The 18,408-nt window shown below is 44.0% G+C and overlaps 1 protein-coding gene across 5 annotated transcripts in view; it reads right to left on the bottom strand.

The window, feature by feature from the left end:
* Positions 1 to 13,698: 13,698 nt before the first annotated feature.
* The window catches only part of mpp7a (MAGUK p55 scaffold protein 7a), a 140,402-nt gene continuing 135,692 nt past the window's right edge, over positions 13,699 to 18,408 (bottom strand). For all 5 annotated transcript variants that reach the window (XM_030079632.1, XM_030079633.1, XM_030079635.1 and 2 more), the window contains one exon: positions 13,699 to 15,945. In XM_030079632.1, the coding sequence (XP_029935492.1) occupies positions 15,766 to 15,945 (180 nt within the window). In that variant the 3' untranslated portion in view covers positions 13,699 to 15,765. The remainder of the gene's footprint in view (positions 15,946 to 18,408) is intronic.

Raw genomic sequence — 18,408 nt, 5'->3', positions numbered from 1 at the left:
AGACTAAAACCTAATACAGCATAATAAACACAACCACTCTCCATGCCATTTCTCCGATGCAAGAGCGGAACTTGTTGATTGAGCCGCATGGAAACATGCTGACGACACAGACTCAGTTACTGTGGCTCAGTCTCTTAAAACATGGCCGGCGTGATTGCATCCGTTCACAATGCCTCCAAAGCACTCCATTAACACTGAAACTAAACACACCGAGATTGTGCGTGAGTTGAAAAAGAGCGATGAGGAGGAGGTGCAGGACTACCGTTCCCGTTTGTGTTTTGGATCCAGCCGAGGAGCGTATCTCCTGAATTTTCCCTTACAGGCCCACATTCACATCATCCAAAGAGCTCTATTGTTTTTACAGGCTTCTTGTCAAACGCAGTTCGGCACGGCTCATGGCTGTGCGGTTAAAGGAGGGAAATACGGGGCAGGAAAAGACAGGGGTGACACCGGTCATCGTAATGAGCACCTGCAAGATCTGTCACACACATTCACGTATGACTCTCTAAAATAGAAAACAGTAAAAGGGACTCTAACAAGAGACTGCGACCACATCCCGTGGTTGTAAAAATCTGTACTCGTGCCCCATAATCCTTTCTGTCCTTCCCCATAATCCTCTGCGCTAGTGAGGGGCAGACGCTGTTAAATAGGATGCAGCATGAGTGACTTATGATGAACAAGAGCCTCAGTGACCTGTCGTTTAACTTTCTTCCAGGGAACAGTTTATGGCACACATGTGCTACTTTGTAGTGTGGTCCGACTCTGGGCCACTGCTAATAAGGTTATCTTGTTTTTACCCGACTCTATTTTATCATCTGACAGACAACAGTGAGATCATTCAGTCGTTATAAGTAATAGCCTGGTTTATTGACTGTTTGAATAGGCACTTGTACAAGAGGCTCATGGAAAATGCGTTAGGTCCTCCTCACGCTGCAAAGAGTGATAACTGAAGCACAGGCAGCCGTGCCAAAGAAAACTGAGCATAATTATCCCTCACACAAAGCCAGCCTGAGGAGCATGTCCGCGTTAACGGATCATCGTGTGATGGGATCCACAGCTGATTGTCAATGAAATATGGGCATTCTGACACTGGGCAATAAACAAAACTAATATGGCTGCACTCTTTTGCCAGTTGAAAGATGTTTTTTTCCCATAAAATGTGCCAGAATCTCAGGATCATGTCAATAAATTCAGATGTACAGTGCTCATTACAGACCGGCCAATATGTCTATTCTAAAGAAGTCTCAACAAACAAAACCTGATACTGTTGAAAATATTTTTTTTCCGAAACAATGAACATCATTGCTTGAGCTTCTTATGGATGTAAACCTGCAATTGTGGCTTTCAAATACGGTGTATGTATTTCAAGTTGCGATTGCTTAGTGCCAATGCTTTCTTTGGAGCGGATGGGAGCTTGTCAAATATAGAAGTAAAACAAGATTTATGGCCATCAGGATTTATGGGAAAACCAGTGACATAGTCTGCATCTACATGACTTAAAACACATCTTGTTTATTTTGGTTGCTGCTCTGCATAGTGACACTTGGCTCCTACGGCTAAATCATCTAGACACTTTACAGGAGCTTTCATACATTTCCAGAAACGCTGAGCAAGCACATATGTAACCACAAAACCTATCTTTTGGAAATTCACCTCATCATAAACTTAAAGATCCCAGACCCCTCTAATTGGTTGATATGCACAGTCTTCTAAAATGTGTTTTCTTAAATCCACAGGTTGTCATTTAATGTAAAAATAGAAAAACAAATATGAAGCTATGTTAGAAACATGGATGGCTGTGCTATATGTGGGTTTTAACATGGGTAAAAATGGCAGTACACCGCAGTGTCGAGCAGAACATGCATGATTTCTGCTAGATATGCACAATAATGTGAAAGGACTTCAGAATTTTGTTCATTCTGACTTTTGCAATAAAATCTCTCATAGCTTTACAGAATATATTGAGGAATATAAAATGAATATATTGCACAAAAGGTGCAAAATTACAAGCACTCTGATGTATGATTTTGTAAGGCAGATGTTGTATTTTAGTATTAAGAGTATCACACTTTTAAAGTGACGATCTGCAAAGTCCTCATTTTTTATTTTGTCTCCATCTCTGCTGCTAAGTGCTCATTGGTGTGGTGTTTCTGCACTGCACTTCCCACAGATCGCCTGTCAATCAGACGTGTCAGATATTATGATGTCTTCTTGGTTTTTCTGTCAAAGAAGTCTGAATTTCTGTAGGTGGCGCTCTTTTCTTTGTCTGTACCCAGTTTTTCTTTAGTTTATTCCAGACAAACTGGAAGTGCATCTCATACTGTACTGTGCATGAGAAGCTTTAAGAAGCAAGGTGTTTAGAGTGGTTACTGTAAAAACGTCTGTGAATTGGGAATAGTGTAAATGTGTTAAATCAGCTGGCAACAGAGCAAAACGAACACTTGTTTATATGAAAATGTCCTAGAATATTAGTGTCGTATGACTTTGAATGATATGCCATGTGCCTCTGCCGTGCGTCTGGTTCATGTGAGGTCACACTGGCCCCACCTTGACCTATTTACCAGATAAAGGCCTCTAAATGCCCTTCAGCTGGCAAGATCCGTTCTGCCAGACTGGTCGCGTTGCCCCTGCTCTTCTTTCACTGCCCCTCTCCCCCTTCTCCTTGCCCGAAGATAGCAGCTGGTTCTACTCTTTTCAGACGTTCAGCGTGCTTAAATAAAAACACAGATCTTCTCTCTGTTTCCTCCTTCCCAGTCTCCCCCCCTTGCTCCTCTGTCTCCCTCGCTCCATCTCTAACAGCGTAATTATTATTTTGAAACTGCGGTCTGAGAGGCCGTCCACATTTGGCACTGCCTCACTCGCTAACGCTCGGAGAGCTCTAATACAATTTGACTTTTGCTTTATAACCTCTCCAGGAAGACATCAGGGACCCTTTGTTCCTTCCCTTCCCTGTCTCAGGGTGAACGGAGGACTGAGGTAGTAGCGGAGGAAGGAAGGAAGGGCCAGAGGAGAGAAGCGAGTAGGCAAGGCAAGAGGGAATGAGAAGCCATAGACGGGAGGGGAGGGGAGGGGCGGACAGAATGAGAGTGAGAGTAGACCTGTGTTTGGAAAGAGGGAGCAGAACATATGGATGAAAAAGATCAACAGAGCTGAAGATAGATTCTAAGTGGAAAAATGGGAACGAAGAGGGACAGCTATTAAGTTGAGTAAATGGTAAATGAGAGAGCAGGCTGGTTGGGGTACCCCCGTCCTCCCGTCATTAGAGGAGGTGCTGGTTGAAAGCTTTGTGTCGGCACGGCTCCAGCACTGGCACCGACACACCAATCAGAAACGGAGCAGGAGAGGAATATTACCCTTTGGAAATAATGACACGTCACAGCAAAAGGCATGCAAGAAAACAAGTCTTCCCTGGACTTTGCCTTGAGACTGCTCTGTTCTTCATCACATGGTGCACTCTGCACAGCTGTCCTGTCATTTCTCTGCATCACAGCACTGGTCATCCTTTTGTTGTTTAAGCAACCAAATTCAACCAACGTTTGCTGGTTTATTCCTGGCGGACCCATCACTGGGTTCATCAAAATGCATGTTGAGCGGTCAGCATCTCAACATTTCCAGAGATACCAAATATGTCCTGAAGAAGAACAGGGAACTTCGTACAAAATGATGCACAAGATATTTTCAATCTGATGTAATTCTGCATCCATAAAACAATGGCATCCTGGCTTTGAATATTGCAAATATCAGAGAGTAGCGTCAGTGTTGCAACAATAATGAATATGCATTAGACATCATCAGACAATATGGATTTTTGCCACCTAAAATTTGCAGCTACTTGCAAAATTAGAGGAAATAATAATGGGTGAGGGTGTTGGGGTGGGGTTCAGGGAAAATCAAGCAACTTGCTCTTCATCTCCTTCATCACCTTCACCTCCTTCCGACGGTGATGATGATATTATTAGCAGTAGTTGTCATGGTAATGGCATTCACTTTGATGGCATACACTAAACAGTTTAAACATTAGTTTTTTTTTTAACTTATTGTCACATCTGTCTTGAGACATTAGTCAAGGTCAGTTTTTTTCCACCAAGGACAATCTCTAAGTTTCCTCAGAGTCATTTCTGAGGGAAAAATTCCATTGGAGGGAAAAAAGTAAGAAACACATTTCTTGCCTATATATGCCTATTTCCATCAATCAATCTAACAGGTTTATCGGCTCCTTTATAAAAAAAAGCTAGGGAACCTGCCTTACCAAATTGCTGCATGGTTCATCATGTAACATGCCTGATCATCATTTGACCTTTCCCTGACTTGCCGTAACTAATCCAACACTGTGCTTTAATTGGCTGGTGGAGGAGGGATCATAAATAGAGATCATAAATAAATCAAAGAAACATAATTTGGGGTTTGAGTATTTTAAAAGGAAAAAAATATATACTGGCAATCATAGCAAATGATAAAAAGCAGCCAATTGTAGTATAGTAAATAATTGTAGTAGTATTAATAATACTAGTAATAACAGTGGTAGCGGTATATGTGGTTGCAGAAACATTACAAATTAGTGGTAGACTAACACTAGAAGTAAATTCTAGGTCTTAAAAACACACACTAAATATCACAGTCTACAAGCTGCCCCAGCACTATTTGTACATGGACACAATATTTTCAGGACCATTAAAAGCCTCATTTAATTTGACAAGTTGGCTTTTCAGGCTTGTAGCAGTAGCCTGGGGGAGTCGTTGCAGGGGAAGGAGGGACTGCATGTGACAGGCAAAGCTTAAGCGTCAGGTAATCGTTATCACTTGTGGGCCGGTGACAAAAACGGACTATTGTTCAAAACGGTAGTCTGCCCAGCGCTCACACAAAAGGACAGCTGCACACGGGGAGTATCCCGCAAACCACTTTGAAGTTTAAAATTTTGGAAACACAATATGTTTCTCTAGAAGTTCTCTACAAGCCAAGGAAGGCAGTCAAAGTGCACACTGTTCCAATGCTAACAATGTAGTCTAATCACAAAGCACAGAGGACTAATCAGTCTGTCTGCAGACTGCGTGTGAGCTCCGCTGCTGCTCCACTGCAGAGGCGGAGAGGCTGGGCTCGGCCTCGCGGCGGGAACCTCTCTGGAGGCCTGCGGAGCGGTTACAGTGCCAGGCAGCCAGACCTTGGACTGTGGGCATTTCCTCCTTCCAGACTACTTCAGTTAAAGGGGCGCTCCATTCTCTGAACCTCTGGCTGGCTGTAAACCAGCCCCTGTGGAGCATCACTCATTAGGGCCTGTTGTCCACAGCCAAAACCTCAACTACTCCCCAGGCCACTGCAGCACCACTCCCCGCCATCAACACCTGCTAACACATGACACACAGGCTCCGGCTGACTGCTGGGAAGAGCTCCCTTTTGCTGCCTCGCCTCTGTTTTCTGACTAACAAGGCCCTAAGCATCTCTTTTTCCTCCCGACGCCTTGCTTGTCAGATGCACAGGCCCTTTTTTTAGCCGTTTCTTTTTGACCTCATGCTGTATTTCTTCAAAAACACCTCAGAGTTCCGAAAGCCATCACACTTGAGTGTAAAACTAACTGTTATTAGTTGGCAAAGGTGAGCCGCTTTATGGTTTGTTTGTGTTAGGGCTCTGCCACATGGTTTCTTTCATGTGAGTCACAACCGGTTTGACAGTTTAACGTGTTGTGTGGAGCAGACCTTTCCACAGCCCTGTCCTCCTTCAACCAGGTCTGGCGGCATATGTGGCCCAGCCAAGACCCGGTAGCCTTGTCCTCTGTCTGCTCAGCGCAAACGCCGGCATCCTCCCTGGGCCTATGGTTCTTTATTTGAAATTACATCACCTTGTAAAGGGACACGACCCATTACAAAATCACCCTGCTTCTCGTTATTCTTTCTTAGCAAAGAAGATGGGGTCTCTCTCCCTTCCTCTCTGTCTCATTTGGTCCCTCTTTGTCTTTTTAGCCTTTCATTCTTGATTTTTGTTATTGTCTTTGACACATCCCGTGGAACATGTGAGTTCCAAACATACCTCCCAGGTGGGTAGATGGGCCATCAGGGCCGGCGGAGCAGTTGATTTGAAATCATAACAACAGTGAGTCTGTATGTGGCCAACCTGAACTCCTCCTCATACCTAGCCATGCAAGAGAAGAGTGACAACATGTCAAAACAAGGTTGAGGTGTGTAAGTTAAGGGGCCTGGCCTGAGCTTTTGGCCTCTGTGATTATCATGATCAGGCCTAGCCACTGTCAGCCGTGCACTGTGTTGATACAGAGATGCCAAGAGCTCCTAACAAGTCTCCATGTTTCGCTGAACATGGCAATACCACTGTGAGCCTATTTGTCTGTTGCAAAGCCTCTGCATGGAAGAAAAAACCCACATCACGGAAAAGATATGAGCTCTATCAACCTCCAGGGTTTCATGGGAATGCTTGTTAGATTTATGAACAGTGAATACAGCTCATTAAGTGCGGAAATGTTTTCTTAAACACAAAGTAAAGAAGCCTCTCTAAATTAAGGACAGCCAAGCACTACAGCAGGGTTTTCTACACCACCACCTGGCTTTAACTTGCTTTAGTCTGCTGAAGTCCTGAGCCTGATATGGAATCTTTACATGAATATAAGTAATCCAATATGCTCAGCCTTTCAGATCACTCACAGTAACAGGACCTCTATAGTAACTCTCAAGAAGACATACGTTGTGTAAAATAAAATAACATAAAAATAAAATAAATACTGTACATCTACTCAAATACTGTACATCTAAATCTAACTTCAGTATAAGGAGTTAAAATGGGAATACAAGGGGAAGGAGCTGTATACTTGGGGACAGAACTTGATGAAATATCCTTGCGAATGGCAGAGATTGAAAACAATGTGTTCTACCACTCACAGGCTCCACATATTAACCATGAAGAGGTTACTGGAGCTGGTGCAGCCAGGTGACGGGTTCACCACCTTCCACCTGAAAGATGAGTACTTTCATGTCAACGTAGCACCAACACACAACAAATTCCTGCATTTTGCATTTCAGGGAGTAGCATAAGAGTACAACAGACTAATGTTTGGCTACTCCCTGGCCCCCCACACTTTCAGTAAAAGAGTAGATACGACGCTCCAGCCAGGGCATGAGAATCGGCTTTTACCTAAACAACCTCACTGACATGGCCAGGCTCCCAAGATTGTGCCATGTTTCACACTGCCCAGGTCATCTTACTCCTAACCAAGTTATCATTCACAATCAACTTGAAGAGGAGCATCCCTCAGGTGGATTATCTGGGACGCCAGTGATGCATGCCTCCACCCCTCAATGGGAGCTGCTGTTGGTGGCTTGGGGCCCTGGCTAAGGAGCTGTAGGCCTACGAGCCTATGCGGTGCTGCTCCTCCTCTGAGGGCGCTGGCAGTCAAGACAGCTTTGCTGCTTGCATTGACTTCAGCCAATAGAGTGAGTGAGTTGAGCGCCCTTTCGCTTCACCCAAGCTGCATGCTGCTTTGTGGTGACCAAGGTGGTGCTACTCTCAGACCAAACCCCTCCTTTGTTTCCAAGAACATGAGGAGTTTATTCTGTCAAGAACAATGCAGCTGGATGCAGGGAGGCAAAATTGAATCTGCTGGGCCCAGTGTATGTGTTGGCATGTTGAATGAAGTACTGTTACCTCGGCAGCACCACTGTGACAGCTAAATAGCTCCAAAGTGAGTATGAACGATGATACAGCCAGATAAAAACCAGGGAGTGGTGGTGACACATTTAGCAGCAGAGTGGTTAGAGAGACTGTCTCATAAATGAAAGGTCACAGATTTGATCTTTACAGCAGCATCAGCATCGCCATGTGACCCAGACTGAAACTGGAAAAAATGTGACTTCATTCCATGCAGCTATTCAGAAAACCTCCAATCTTAAGAAAAGGAAAAAAAAAAAAGAAAAAGAAAAAGAAAAAAAAAAAACAGAACTGGGACACTTTCAGCTGCAATGTGAATGTGTATCTATATATCAATATCTACATCTACATCTACATCTATATCTATATCTACACACACACACACGGAGATGCTGATGTGAATGTGCAACCTACACACAAGTTGAATTTGCTCGAGTGAGAGTAAATCTTTCATCCTTCACCTGAGCCAGTTTAATTAAATATAATGCTGTCCATGGCAGTTTGGCTGAGCCACAGTTCCTCAGCATGGAGAGAACAGTGAGACACAACAGTGGTCAACTTGATTGTTTTTTATGGGAGACGCCTCAGTTCAGTCAAAAGTCAAAGGCACATACCGTGACTGAAATGTGTTAGAAACAAGCACAGGAACAAAAACAGATGTTATGTTATGTGCACGTACTTGTCTTTTCAACATTGCTGTGATTTCATATCAGCAGTAGATATGTGTTACATGCCAGAACAGATATGGACAATGATCCAGTAAAATCAGATATGAGAGTAACTGAGCATAAAGATCTACAGTGTGAATGCAGTGCCCCTGAGCAAGACACTTAGCCCCATTGACTTTTGCACAGCAAGTTGCTTGGATTAAAAAAAGTAATATCATATTTATTCATATTTCTTCATTTTTTAATTTTTATGCAGTAGTGACCTTGAATCATCATCAGTCGGTACCGTAAAAAGATGTGTTCAACAACACTGCATCCCAGCTTGAACACAGCTTCAAAATGCATTTACGCCATGTTTCATAGTCTTATACTATCAATTACGGCAAAATGTTGGCTCATTAAGTTGAGAGTAATAAATGCCACAATTTCAGTGAAATAAACATAAAGTTGATGGTTGTGAGGTAATCCTGGCATCTCAGGTGATGCTGTTCTCCAATGTGGGATTGGGCCTTAATGCAAAACCATAAAATGATTTCACTTTTTTTCTCTTTTATCTCATTTTAAGTCCTTTTCAGTGGTCCCAGTTGCAGAGAGCTGTCAGCTCATCTGAGGCGCTGCATAGAGTTCTCAGGTATCTTGGAGGTCCTAGGCCTAGTCCCTGTGGTGCAGCTGCTGCCACATGGAGGTAACTCTAGTGGACTCAGTATTAATGACCAATGACCAGGGCCTCCTTGTAATCCACTTACCGTTATTACACCGGGTCAGCATGGCTACTGCTGCTGGGCTCTCATACCCCAGCTGGACGCACCACTACATTCCATTTAAGTGGTGTATGCTTGGATGATGGAGAAACACTGTTTTGTTACTTACATTTGCATGTGTTGGATTTTACAAAGTTGCGTGAAGTTGTTCAAATAACAGCCCTGCTGGAATTAAATCAGTGTAATACAGAGTGTTCAAAGAATGTTACATTGCAGTGAAAAGTAGACGTGAGAAACATATTTTACAAGAGGATTCTGGAAAGACGGAGATAGTTTTTAGTGCTTCCTCATCTTCACCAGGGGAAGTCATAGCAATGCTGAGACTCTCAGCACCTCATGTGTTCATTTATTGCACACACAAGGAAGGTCCTGACCTCCACAGCTCTCCAACTCTAAACATGACAGTTTAGAAACTGCTTAATTAAAACTGCTTCGATAGGGGCCAATGAGGCTCGGGGGAAGGCCGCGGCAAGAGTTTAAGAAAATACAGGTGGACAGCTTCGTATTCCCCTAACATAGTCAATGCCTTCGTGCAACCTCGGCCCATGTACCCTGCTTTAGCTCCACATATGTCAGAAGAATTTCCAGCACTGAAGACCCTCCAGCTGAACTTTTACCCTTTGGTCTCACTTTCAAACACACACACAATCACAGAGCCAAGTTAACCTGCATAGCCCCAGCCAGCAGTGTATACATACGCCACCCTGCATTAATGACCAACTGTGCCACGGCTATTAGAGTGAGCCTCTTGTTATGATTTCTACACATTCTCATCAGGGTGAAGACCCATTCTCAGGCAGGGGAGGAATGAAGGGCATCCCCTGTTCACTCAGCGCTCCCCACCCACCACTTCCCAAAGCCCTGTAATTGAGAAATACAGCTCAAGGTAACGTGCCCTGAAGACCTGTGCCTACAGACATGAGGTAATGGCGAGGCTAATTAGGCTGAGGAGACAGGGTGGGCGGAAGCTGCCGGCCCGGAGCAACGTTAGTCTGTAGTTCCTCTCCCTACGGTCAAGGGCATTTACCGAGGGATGAGGAAAACAGAGCGGCATCGCGGGCTGGCTCCGATGGCAAAGCCACGGTGACAGACTGGGTCACCACATGAAAAGCTGGGCAAAGGCAGGGGAGCAGAACAAGAGAGAAAGTGAAGAGAGAGTTTTGAGAGACTCGGAAAGAAAGGCTCTTTCAGGAGGACCTCTTATGAAAAAAGATCAGATCTCAGTGGGAGCCTGGATGCCCCCCTCCCTTGCACCCTCCTTGTCTTCTGATGCACATGATGTACAATTTGTCATGTTACCAAGGCAGAACTTATCATGTCGGGGCCCGCTCAGGATATTGGCCCTGACGCCGTAATTTTAGCACATTAAATCAAAATGATTGCAGTGTATATCAAGACAGAGACGTTTTGTTTTAATGGTTTCCGAAACACATCGGGGGACATTGTTGGAGCCCCTATGACATGTCACAGGGCCCGGGACAGGATGGGCTGTCTGGCTGTTCCACAACTTAATCTCCCTGTACGTCTGCTCTGGCCCCCTCTCCCATTGCTCCTGCCCTCCTTGTCTGGCCCTGGCCCTCACCCTCAAAACAAAGGGCTCAGTTAATACATGGATTTATGGACATGAAAATAAATACATCAAAAGGGCAAGGAAGCGAGCGATTCATGAGAACTTACCGTGGTCCAACAGGGGCAACATTAATCTCCGGGATCAGAGATAAAAGCTGAACTTTACTTACTATAAATCCTCAGCCTCCTAACGCCTTCTGTTAAACTATTATAGTCATAAGAACGAGAGGGGAATAGATGTAAAGCTGCTCTTTGATTTGGTGAGCTGTAATGCTCATGTCAGAGCTGGGGAAGCCATTGGTAGGCCTTTACTCACACGGCAGCTCACTCTTCAAGGGATGACGGAGAGAGACGAAGAGAGAGGAAGAGAGAGGACGAGAGAGGAAGGGGGAGATTTGTTATCTTAAATCACTCAGGGGCCAGAGCCATGGGAGACTTTTATTGAACTATATGGAGATTTATGAAAAAGGCTCCTTTTGTCTGCTGCTTAGGGCAATGCCATTTACTTGAAGAAATATTCCCATTGTTTCTTCACATGCGCCGATTCATGCGGACACAGCCCCAAATGTATACACACTATTTGTCAGTGTTACATCATCGCTCATCTAAACAACTTTGGCACATGTGACTGATTCCTGGCTTCGGCGAAAGCGCCGCTCTCTCTTAGCCCTTCATTTTCCATGGCACTGCCGGGGAAACCTAATCTGTGAACATGTGTTTCTGTCCTCCTCAGTTGAGAACGTATGAAACACGGCATCCAGGCTGATGCAACAACTCTCCCATCACTCTGATTCCAGTGTGGGCTCCTAAAGGCGCGGGCTGACGACATGTCAAAGCACGGGGAAGCAAAACAGCATGTCCATCACAGCCTCCAAAGACACCATGTCAGACGCTGCTCGTTTGTTACAGAAAAATGTTGGGAGTCTCTCGGGGAGCGTCACTCCCTTGTAGCACGTTTGGAGTGCTATCAAAACATAGCTGCACACTTGTGACATTTCATGGCAGACATAGTGAAATAAACACAGACGGAAAAAGTGGAGGCATACAGCAGATGAGATAGTGGGTGAATAAAGACACAAACTTCAATGTAATGGGGTGGGTGGAACTGCTGACTAAAAAGTAAACTAAACCAGGGAGACAGAGAGGTGGCACCAGGCGTCTTGGCTTGGCTCCCTTGAGCTCATTTTGGCTTTCAAGACTGAAACAGGGACACCTTTACCCATGAGAGCCAGGGTGATAAGATCCTCAAGAGTGAGCCGCATTTAGCATTACGACGTGAGAGGAAATGGAGGTAAATTTGCACTCACTTAGAACCTTTTACCTGTCACTGCCATAGCCTTCCCACAACTGCCAAGCCCTCTCCATCCTCCTCTTATTCTATAGGACAATGCAGGGTGGTGTTTTTCTTGTGTTAAACATGGATCATTGAGCTTGATGGCTTTTGGAAGGGAAAACCAAATGGAGCACTGCTCCTCGCTCACTCACCTACTCATTCACTCAGTCTGCCTTAGCTCAGAGGGCTATGATGGGCCAGCGCCGTGTCCCAGGACTTACCATGGAGCCGGCAGCCTTTGAGTCTCCCCTGTCACTCTGTAATCCTAATTAGGAAGAAAGACAGAGTGAGAAAAAGGCATAAAGAGAGAGGGAGCTATGGAAAATGCTGGTTCCTCCCCGCGGCCTGAGTGAGTGCCATTACCTCCGCTTGACCTTCCCCTGCCACCTCCTCCTCCTCCTCACCGCCTCGGCTGTAAATCCCCCCCTCCCTCCACTCTGCATAGCCATCAAAGTGAGCACTGTGGAAAAGAGGAAATCTGAAGGTTAGGTGACCTGATTTGGATGGGTGGGGATTTGTTTTGGACCATCATCAAGCAGGGGCCTGCTGAATCCCCAAGAGGGTCGCTGGTTGGAGGCAGGACTTCTTCAGAGGGCCCCCTACCACCTCCACCCACTCCAACCCTCCATGGAGCAATTGTTTTTGAAGGTCCAGTGACATCTGAGTTAGTAATTTGGCCTGCTGCTATAGCAGGACACTGGGGTTTAATTGGGCTTCAATGCTTGGGATGTTTCAACATCCACTGGACTCGGGCCCTTTCCTTCTCCCGTCGTGGATCCAAGGACTCTTCGCTGTCTCCTTTAAGAGCACAGACTCCACCCTAACCTAGTGTTTTAATTGTTGTCCAGACAACACTTAAAACAAGTACATAGTCTACAGAGTCCCGAGGTACTTTTGTGGTTATGATGTTTAGTTTCTGAATACAATTAGAGGATTGCACGAGCTGTGCAAACATCTGCAGCTATGGTGTGATTACAATTCTTTTTTTTCCAAGAACAATGAATTTCAGCTTTATTGCACATTTACAGTGAGAAGAGACAGAAAAGGAGGGAGATAGTGAGGAGGATGCCACGCAAGTAAAGTCCAACACCAAATTAAAACCCATGCATTGTACCTGGGCCTCCTGATCCACCAGGACACCTAACAACAAAGCTTTACTTCATAAATAGTGCAACATAAAGAACAGACATGATTTTGTGGACAAATCATTCCACAAAATCATCTAAGTGTTATAAACCATGATGTTTGATAGTGACTGGGTATAGAAGAGAGGACTGTCTGATGCCTGACTTACCTGAATTTGGCTCTTGATGCCCACAGCACCACACTGACTGCACTGTGGGAAAATGATCTCTCTTTTTTTTTTTTTTTTTTGGGCTGTAATGGCCCATAGGTGAGAAAAACTGAGAGTGACTGACACTTACTGCTGTCTAGTGCTGTCATACAGAGGATGAAAGGTATCAGCTCTATTTACACAACTGTGCACTCTGGAGCGAACTTTTGAGGGGTGGATGAAATGCTGTTTCTCCTTCAGTCTTAGTGGAGGAGGTAGATGGGAATGGCACTCAAGGGCACAATCCAACACAATATTTGTGGTGTACTTAAGAGTATTATTTCACCTGAACAATTCTATTTCAGCCACCGTTCTTCTCAGAGCCTGCCAAAAATTGCAACCTTTTGAATGGATGAATTATTAAAATTACTTTTCAAACACAAACACTTTGGAAATCCAAGTTTAGTTTTTAATATAAAATGTAGAGTTACCTACAATATGGGAGCATATGATACAACTTGCCACATATACAATTTTTTAATATAAAGAGAAATCATTTCTGAACAGACTGTAAACCTCTGATTTTGATCAATGATACAAATGACAGAGGGGTGGGACATGAAGAAATGAACACACAGGGAACCTAATGTAGTAAAATGAATACAAACATGTGGCATTGTCATGAAGAAACAAAACATATAGTTGATGACTGACATAGACTTAAACTTTATGGTATCATTAGCAAATCAGGAGCATAAAAGTCATGACCTGCTGAAAATGAACACAGTTGCAGAAAAAGTCCTGGAAATGGACAAAATAAATGGACAGGAAGACATTTATTTAGGGGCTTTGCAGCTTTATCTGGTAATGCACAGCTAGTGTGAGGGAGTGTGAATATATGAAGGGGAGTCAGATAATGGACGATTTGTTCAAATTTAAAAGCAAGACACTGAAATACTGATTTCCAGCACGTTTCCTTAAATTAGATCAGATGTGTATGTTCATCAACACTTTGCCATTTCTGAAAATGAGAGGAGCTGATTTAATAGGAGCAAAGAGCCAATCTGTACAGGCTTTACAAAGGATACTGGTAATGGCAGAGGATTTACATTCAGAAAGTAGGTGCTTTGAAAACAAACGCTTAAGTATCTCATGACAAGTGTCTATAAACTAAAAGTGAAAAAAAGGGAGAAGGGAGTAAAACCTGGATAAGAGAGGGAGGGTGAGTTAGAATAGGAATGGGAGAGTCATCCAAATAACAATCAGCTCCTAACTTCTATACAACATGACGCTCGTAAAGTAAGCGGTGGCTACCTCGCCTCTCTCCCAGTTATAAACCTGGAAGTGTACTATGGACCCTCTATTAGGTGCCTTGTTGAAGCCATTTTTGTGTGAATAAAAATAAAGACTCCACCCTAATGAAACATGATTGAGAACATTTTCTTCCAACAGACAGCCAAAAGTGTCTGGTGTTGGGACTTTAAATGGCAAAGCTGTTATGCTGGGCACCTTCATATGAAGGGTGGTGGCTTTTCAAAATGCTCCTTAATGGAATATAAAACACCTAAACAAAATGGCTCTCTATGTGCTTTGTAGGGGGAAAACTGGACTCGGCGATGAAAACAAAACACTGACCATGAAGAGACACTCCCAATGTCAAAATCTTGTCAAAAAGTTACTAGAGGTTGGATTTGCTCTGAGGACTATAATGATATGCATATAAAAGGTACGCAAAACAACAGCTGAAAAATATTAAAATATATTAATTTCTTTTAAATAAAATTACACCTATTGCCCTTTCTTGAGAGTGTACCTGACAATATTTTGTTTGGACATTGGAGTAACAGTCATGGAAGCGTTTTAGAAGCGCAAAAATAGTTTAAGACAGAAGGCAAATCTTATTTCTTTTCTCTTCTTCCCCGTTCTCCTCAGAGGTCATGTTCTTTTACAGACATATGCATGTAAACTGTCCACCAAGAAGAAAAATAATGTCAGTCCCTTTGGTTTCTAATGAACTAATGTTATAAACACACTATGGAAGGAGTCCTTGTTGGCGGGATCGCTGATTTGCTGGCAGAACTGCTGGTGCTGTGTAATGGACGGTCCAGGCTGGGTCCATAAAAGAAAACAAAGACCCAGGTCAATGTCCTAGACTCTGGCCAAAGCCACGGCCCGTATCCTGGACAGAAGCCCTTTGCCTTGACACAGAGTGACAACTGGCCAAGTCAAATCTGGTCAGACCTGGAGAGTCAGATCCAGACCGCAGTTTCAAGTTTAAATCCAACCTGATCCCAGGCAAAGTCCAAATCCAACGTGATCCCAAGCAAAGACCCAGGATCAGAGGTTTGCAGTTCAGGTATGGTGACACAGCAGTCTGGTGCTGTCTTATTAAATCCCCGTTACCCCCTTGACACCTGACACCAGCAACAGTGGACATAAAAAGATAAAAACCTGCACATTTTTATTCAAAGCCCTTCCCTTTTCTCAGTTCATGGTATCGTCTTTGTCTGGGTCTCAGGAGTGAGTCCAGCTGACGGGAACCCAGTGCGCCTCGTTCTCCACCTTCCTCAAAGCCTGATACAGCTCACCGAAGGCCGCGGACAGGTCGTCGTTCACAATGACTTTCTCAAACAGATGACCGTACTGACTCTCCATCACCTGGCCAGCCTTTATCATTTCCTGGAAGTCCTCTTCCTACAGTGTGGCAGGGAAAACAGAGGGGGAGGAAGAGGAGGGAGGTCAAAGAGACAAAACAACGATCGTTGAGAAATGTGCAAACCAAGAAGGGCAAAACAGGAAATTTCTGTGACCTCTTAAAGCAGGGCAGACTCTCTGCTGCAAAGAGAGAATCCCGGCCACACTAAACAAGAGAGGAGATAAATTCACGTATTGTACACACAAATTACATGGCCATAAACATACAAATAAACAAAGCGGCCCATGCAGGGCCCTTTATGTCCTACCCAAGACATGGTACCCACACATGAACCCTGGCACAGACCACGCACTAAAACCTGACCTCAAGGAATTTTCATAATTTCCTCCACTGAATACACACGGCTATCCAACTCGCAAGAAAAATAAAATACGCTCAAAATAAGCATGAAACAAAACATTTCCATATTTGCAAAAAAGACAGAAAACACATGTAAAGCCTACATAATTGGTACATGCCAGTCTGGATGTTATATGTTTAAGGGGGCACCGACAGCTTGTGGCATTTCAGCATCGGATATGGGAGCTTTGGTCATGTGACTCTGTTTGTGCAACTTCTTCTGCAGTCCTGCAAACCTACTGTAGCTGCTATCCAAATGCATGGTGACAGATTGAAGTTTTAGATATACAAACATTTCTGTAGAGACAGAAATAATCACACTGGTTGAGTTAAACCTCAATGGAAGCAGGGCCGAGGAACCACAGTATTTCAGAGTGCCTGTTCACTATCTGGCAAACGTGAATGGCAACAAAGGAATTCTGGTCAAGCTAGAAATAAAAGAATATAAATGGCAATAAGTTCTTTACTGATTCATGTACTTGTGACTGTGATATTTACAGTCTTCAGCAGGCTACAGGCTAGTGTGGCTAGTTTGACCTTGGAGATAACGCAATCTGGATAGCCTTTGTTTTACTAGTTAGTTACAACAGCACTAAACATCATAATACCAGCTAGCTCCTCTCTTTGACTTTCTATCCCTCCTACCTTTATTTAATTCCAAATTGCTTTCGATCATTCTTTTTTTGGCATCTCTCACTCACAAATATGCTCACTCTTGTTGATGAGACAAATGTCAGAAACTATAATCTCATAAGAACTTGCAGAATCCATCGTGGAGTTTTGTTTATTTTACATACCAATCCAACATGCATTAATATACTTTGGAAAAAAAAAAAAAAAAAAGTATAAAAGGAAAAAAGTTGGATAAAGTTGCGGCCAGAGTTTCGGTCAACCCTGGCTTTACATTTTGTTATTATTATGTACATTACTGTTAGTAATACATCTTTTTTGTTTGACATTGCAACAACATAGTTTGCACCTTAACCAACTGAGTCATCAGGATGCTCAAAGGCCAGTTTATGAAGGTGATGATGTAATATAAAGTAATAATCTGATCATAGATGGGAAATGCTCTCTAATGTTTGCCCGTATGAAGGCTTGAAGAGGGCCGTCAAAATGAAGGATGGGCTCCCTGCTCTCCAGTATTAAGAGTAACCTACTAACACATTTGCATCAGTAAACATCAACTATGCAGGGCTCCTGTATTCTTAGCTTCTGTAATGTGCAACAGTTTCATGCTGACTGCCGTCCACGGTGGTCTTTTTGGGGCATTCTGGCTGAGGCCGGTTTAGCTCTGTCGGCCATGGCTGATTCTGCCCTCAGCGCACATGGCAGAGCTAAAGTGGCTGCACTGATTTAGCCTTATGTTTTTACTGGGAACACTCAACTTCAGATCTCTGGATAGATAGGGTTTTATATTGACTCCCTCTGCCAAACACACAATTATAAATACACACAAATGCACATTCATACACTGAAACTCAAACACACAAACAGACATGCCCACCCCTCCCCCACCACACTCACTCACACATACACACACACGCACAGATATACATGGTCAAGCTGAGTGTGTGCACGCACATAAACATAGCCTCATTAAAATTTAAAACGCTTAAACGGCTTGCTTTTTAGAGACGTTCCTCCCAGCCAGGAGTTACTTCAGAATGTTTCTGGTGGTTTTCCGCTTCATATTGGATTAGCTGCGCAGCTGAATATAAACACTCACTTGCCGTGACACTTTCTAAAAGCCCTGTCTCTGTGTTTTGCCTGGCTGTCTGGTGTGTATCTGCCTCGCAGACGGTAACAAAAACCCACCCACGCCATCTCATGCTCTATTGTCTTTTGTGAGGAAGATATGATGGTTTTATCGGCCTGCATCTCGGGGATGAGAGGAAGAGGATGGGATGAGATTAAAAGAGGGCTGAGGGAGGGCTGGGGGTTTGCTGGACTGGGGAGGAAGCTGTTCCACTGGAGGCCTATATCTCTGTCATCTGGACTGAGCCTTCGCAGGGCTTCCCCCTGCCCCGTCTACACTCAGGTGGACCACAACTACCAGATGACCACTGTGACCAGCGCCAGGAAGACAACCTCTCTGACCT

The sequence above is a fragment of the Myripristis murdjan genome, chromosome 20 (genome assembly GCF_902150065.1).
Source record: "Myripristis murdjan chromosome 20, fMyrMur1.1, whole genome shotgun sequence".
NCBI classification, from domain to species: Eukaryota; Metazoa; Chordata; class Actinopteri; order Holocentriformes; family Holocentridae; genus Myripristis; species Myripristis murdjan.
The sequence above is the reverse complement of the archived record's forward strand: the minus strand, read 5'-3'. Positions and strand labels throughout refer to the sequence as shown.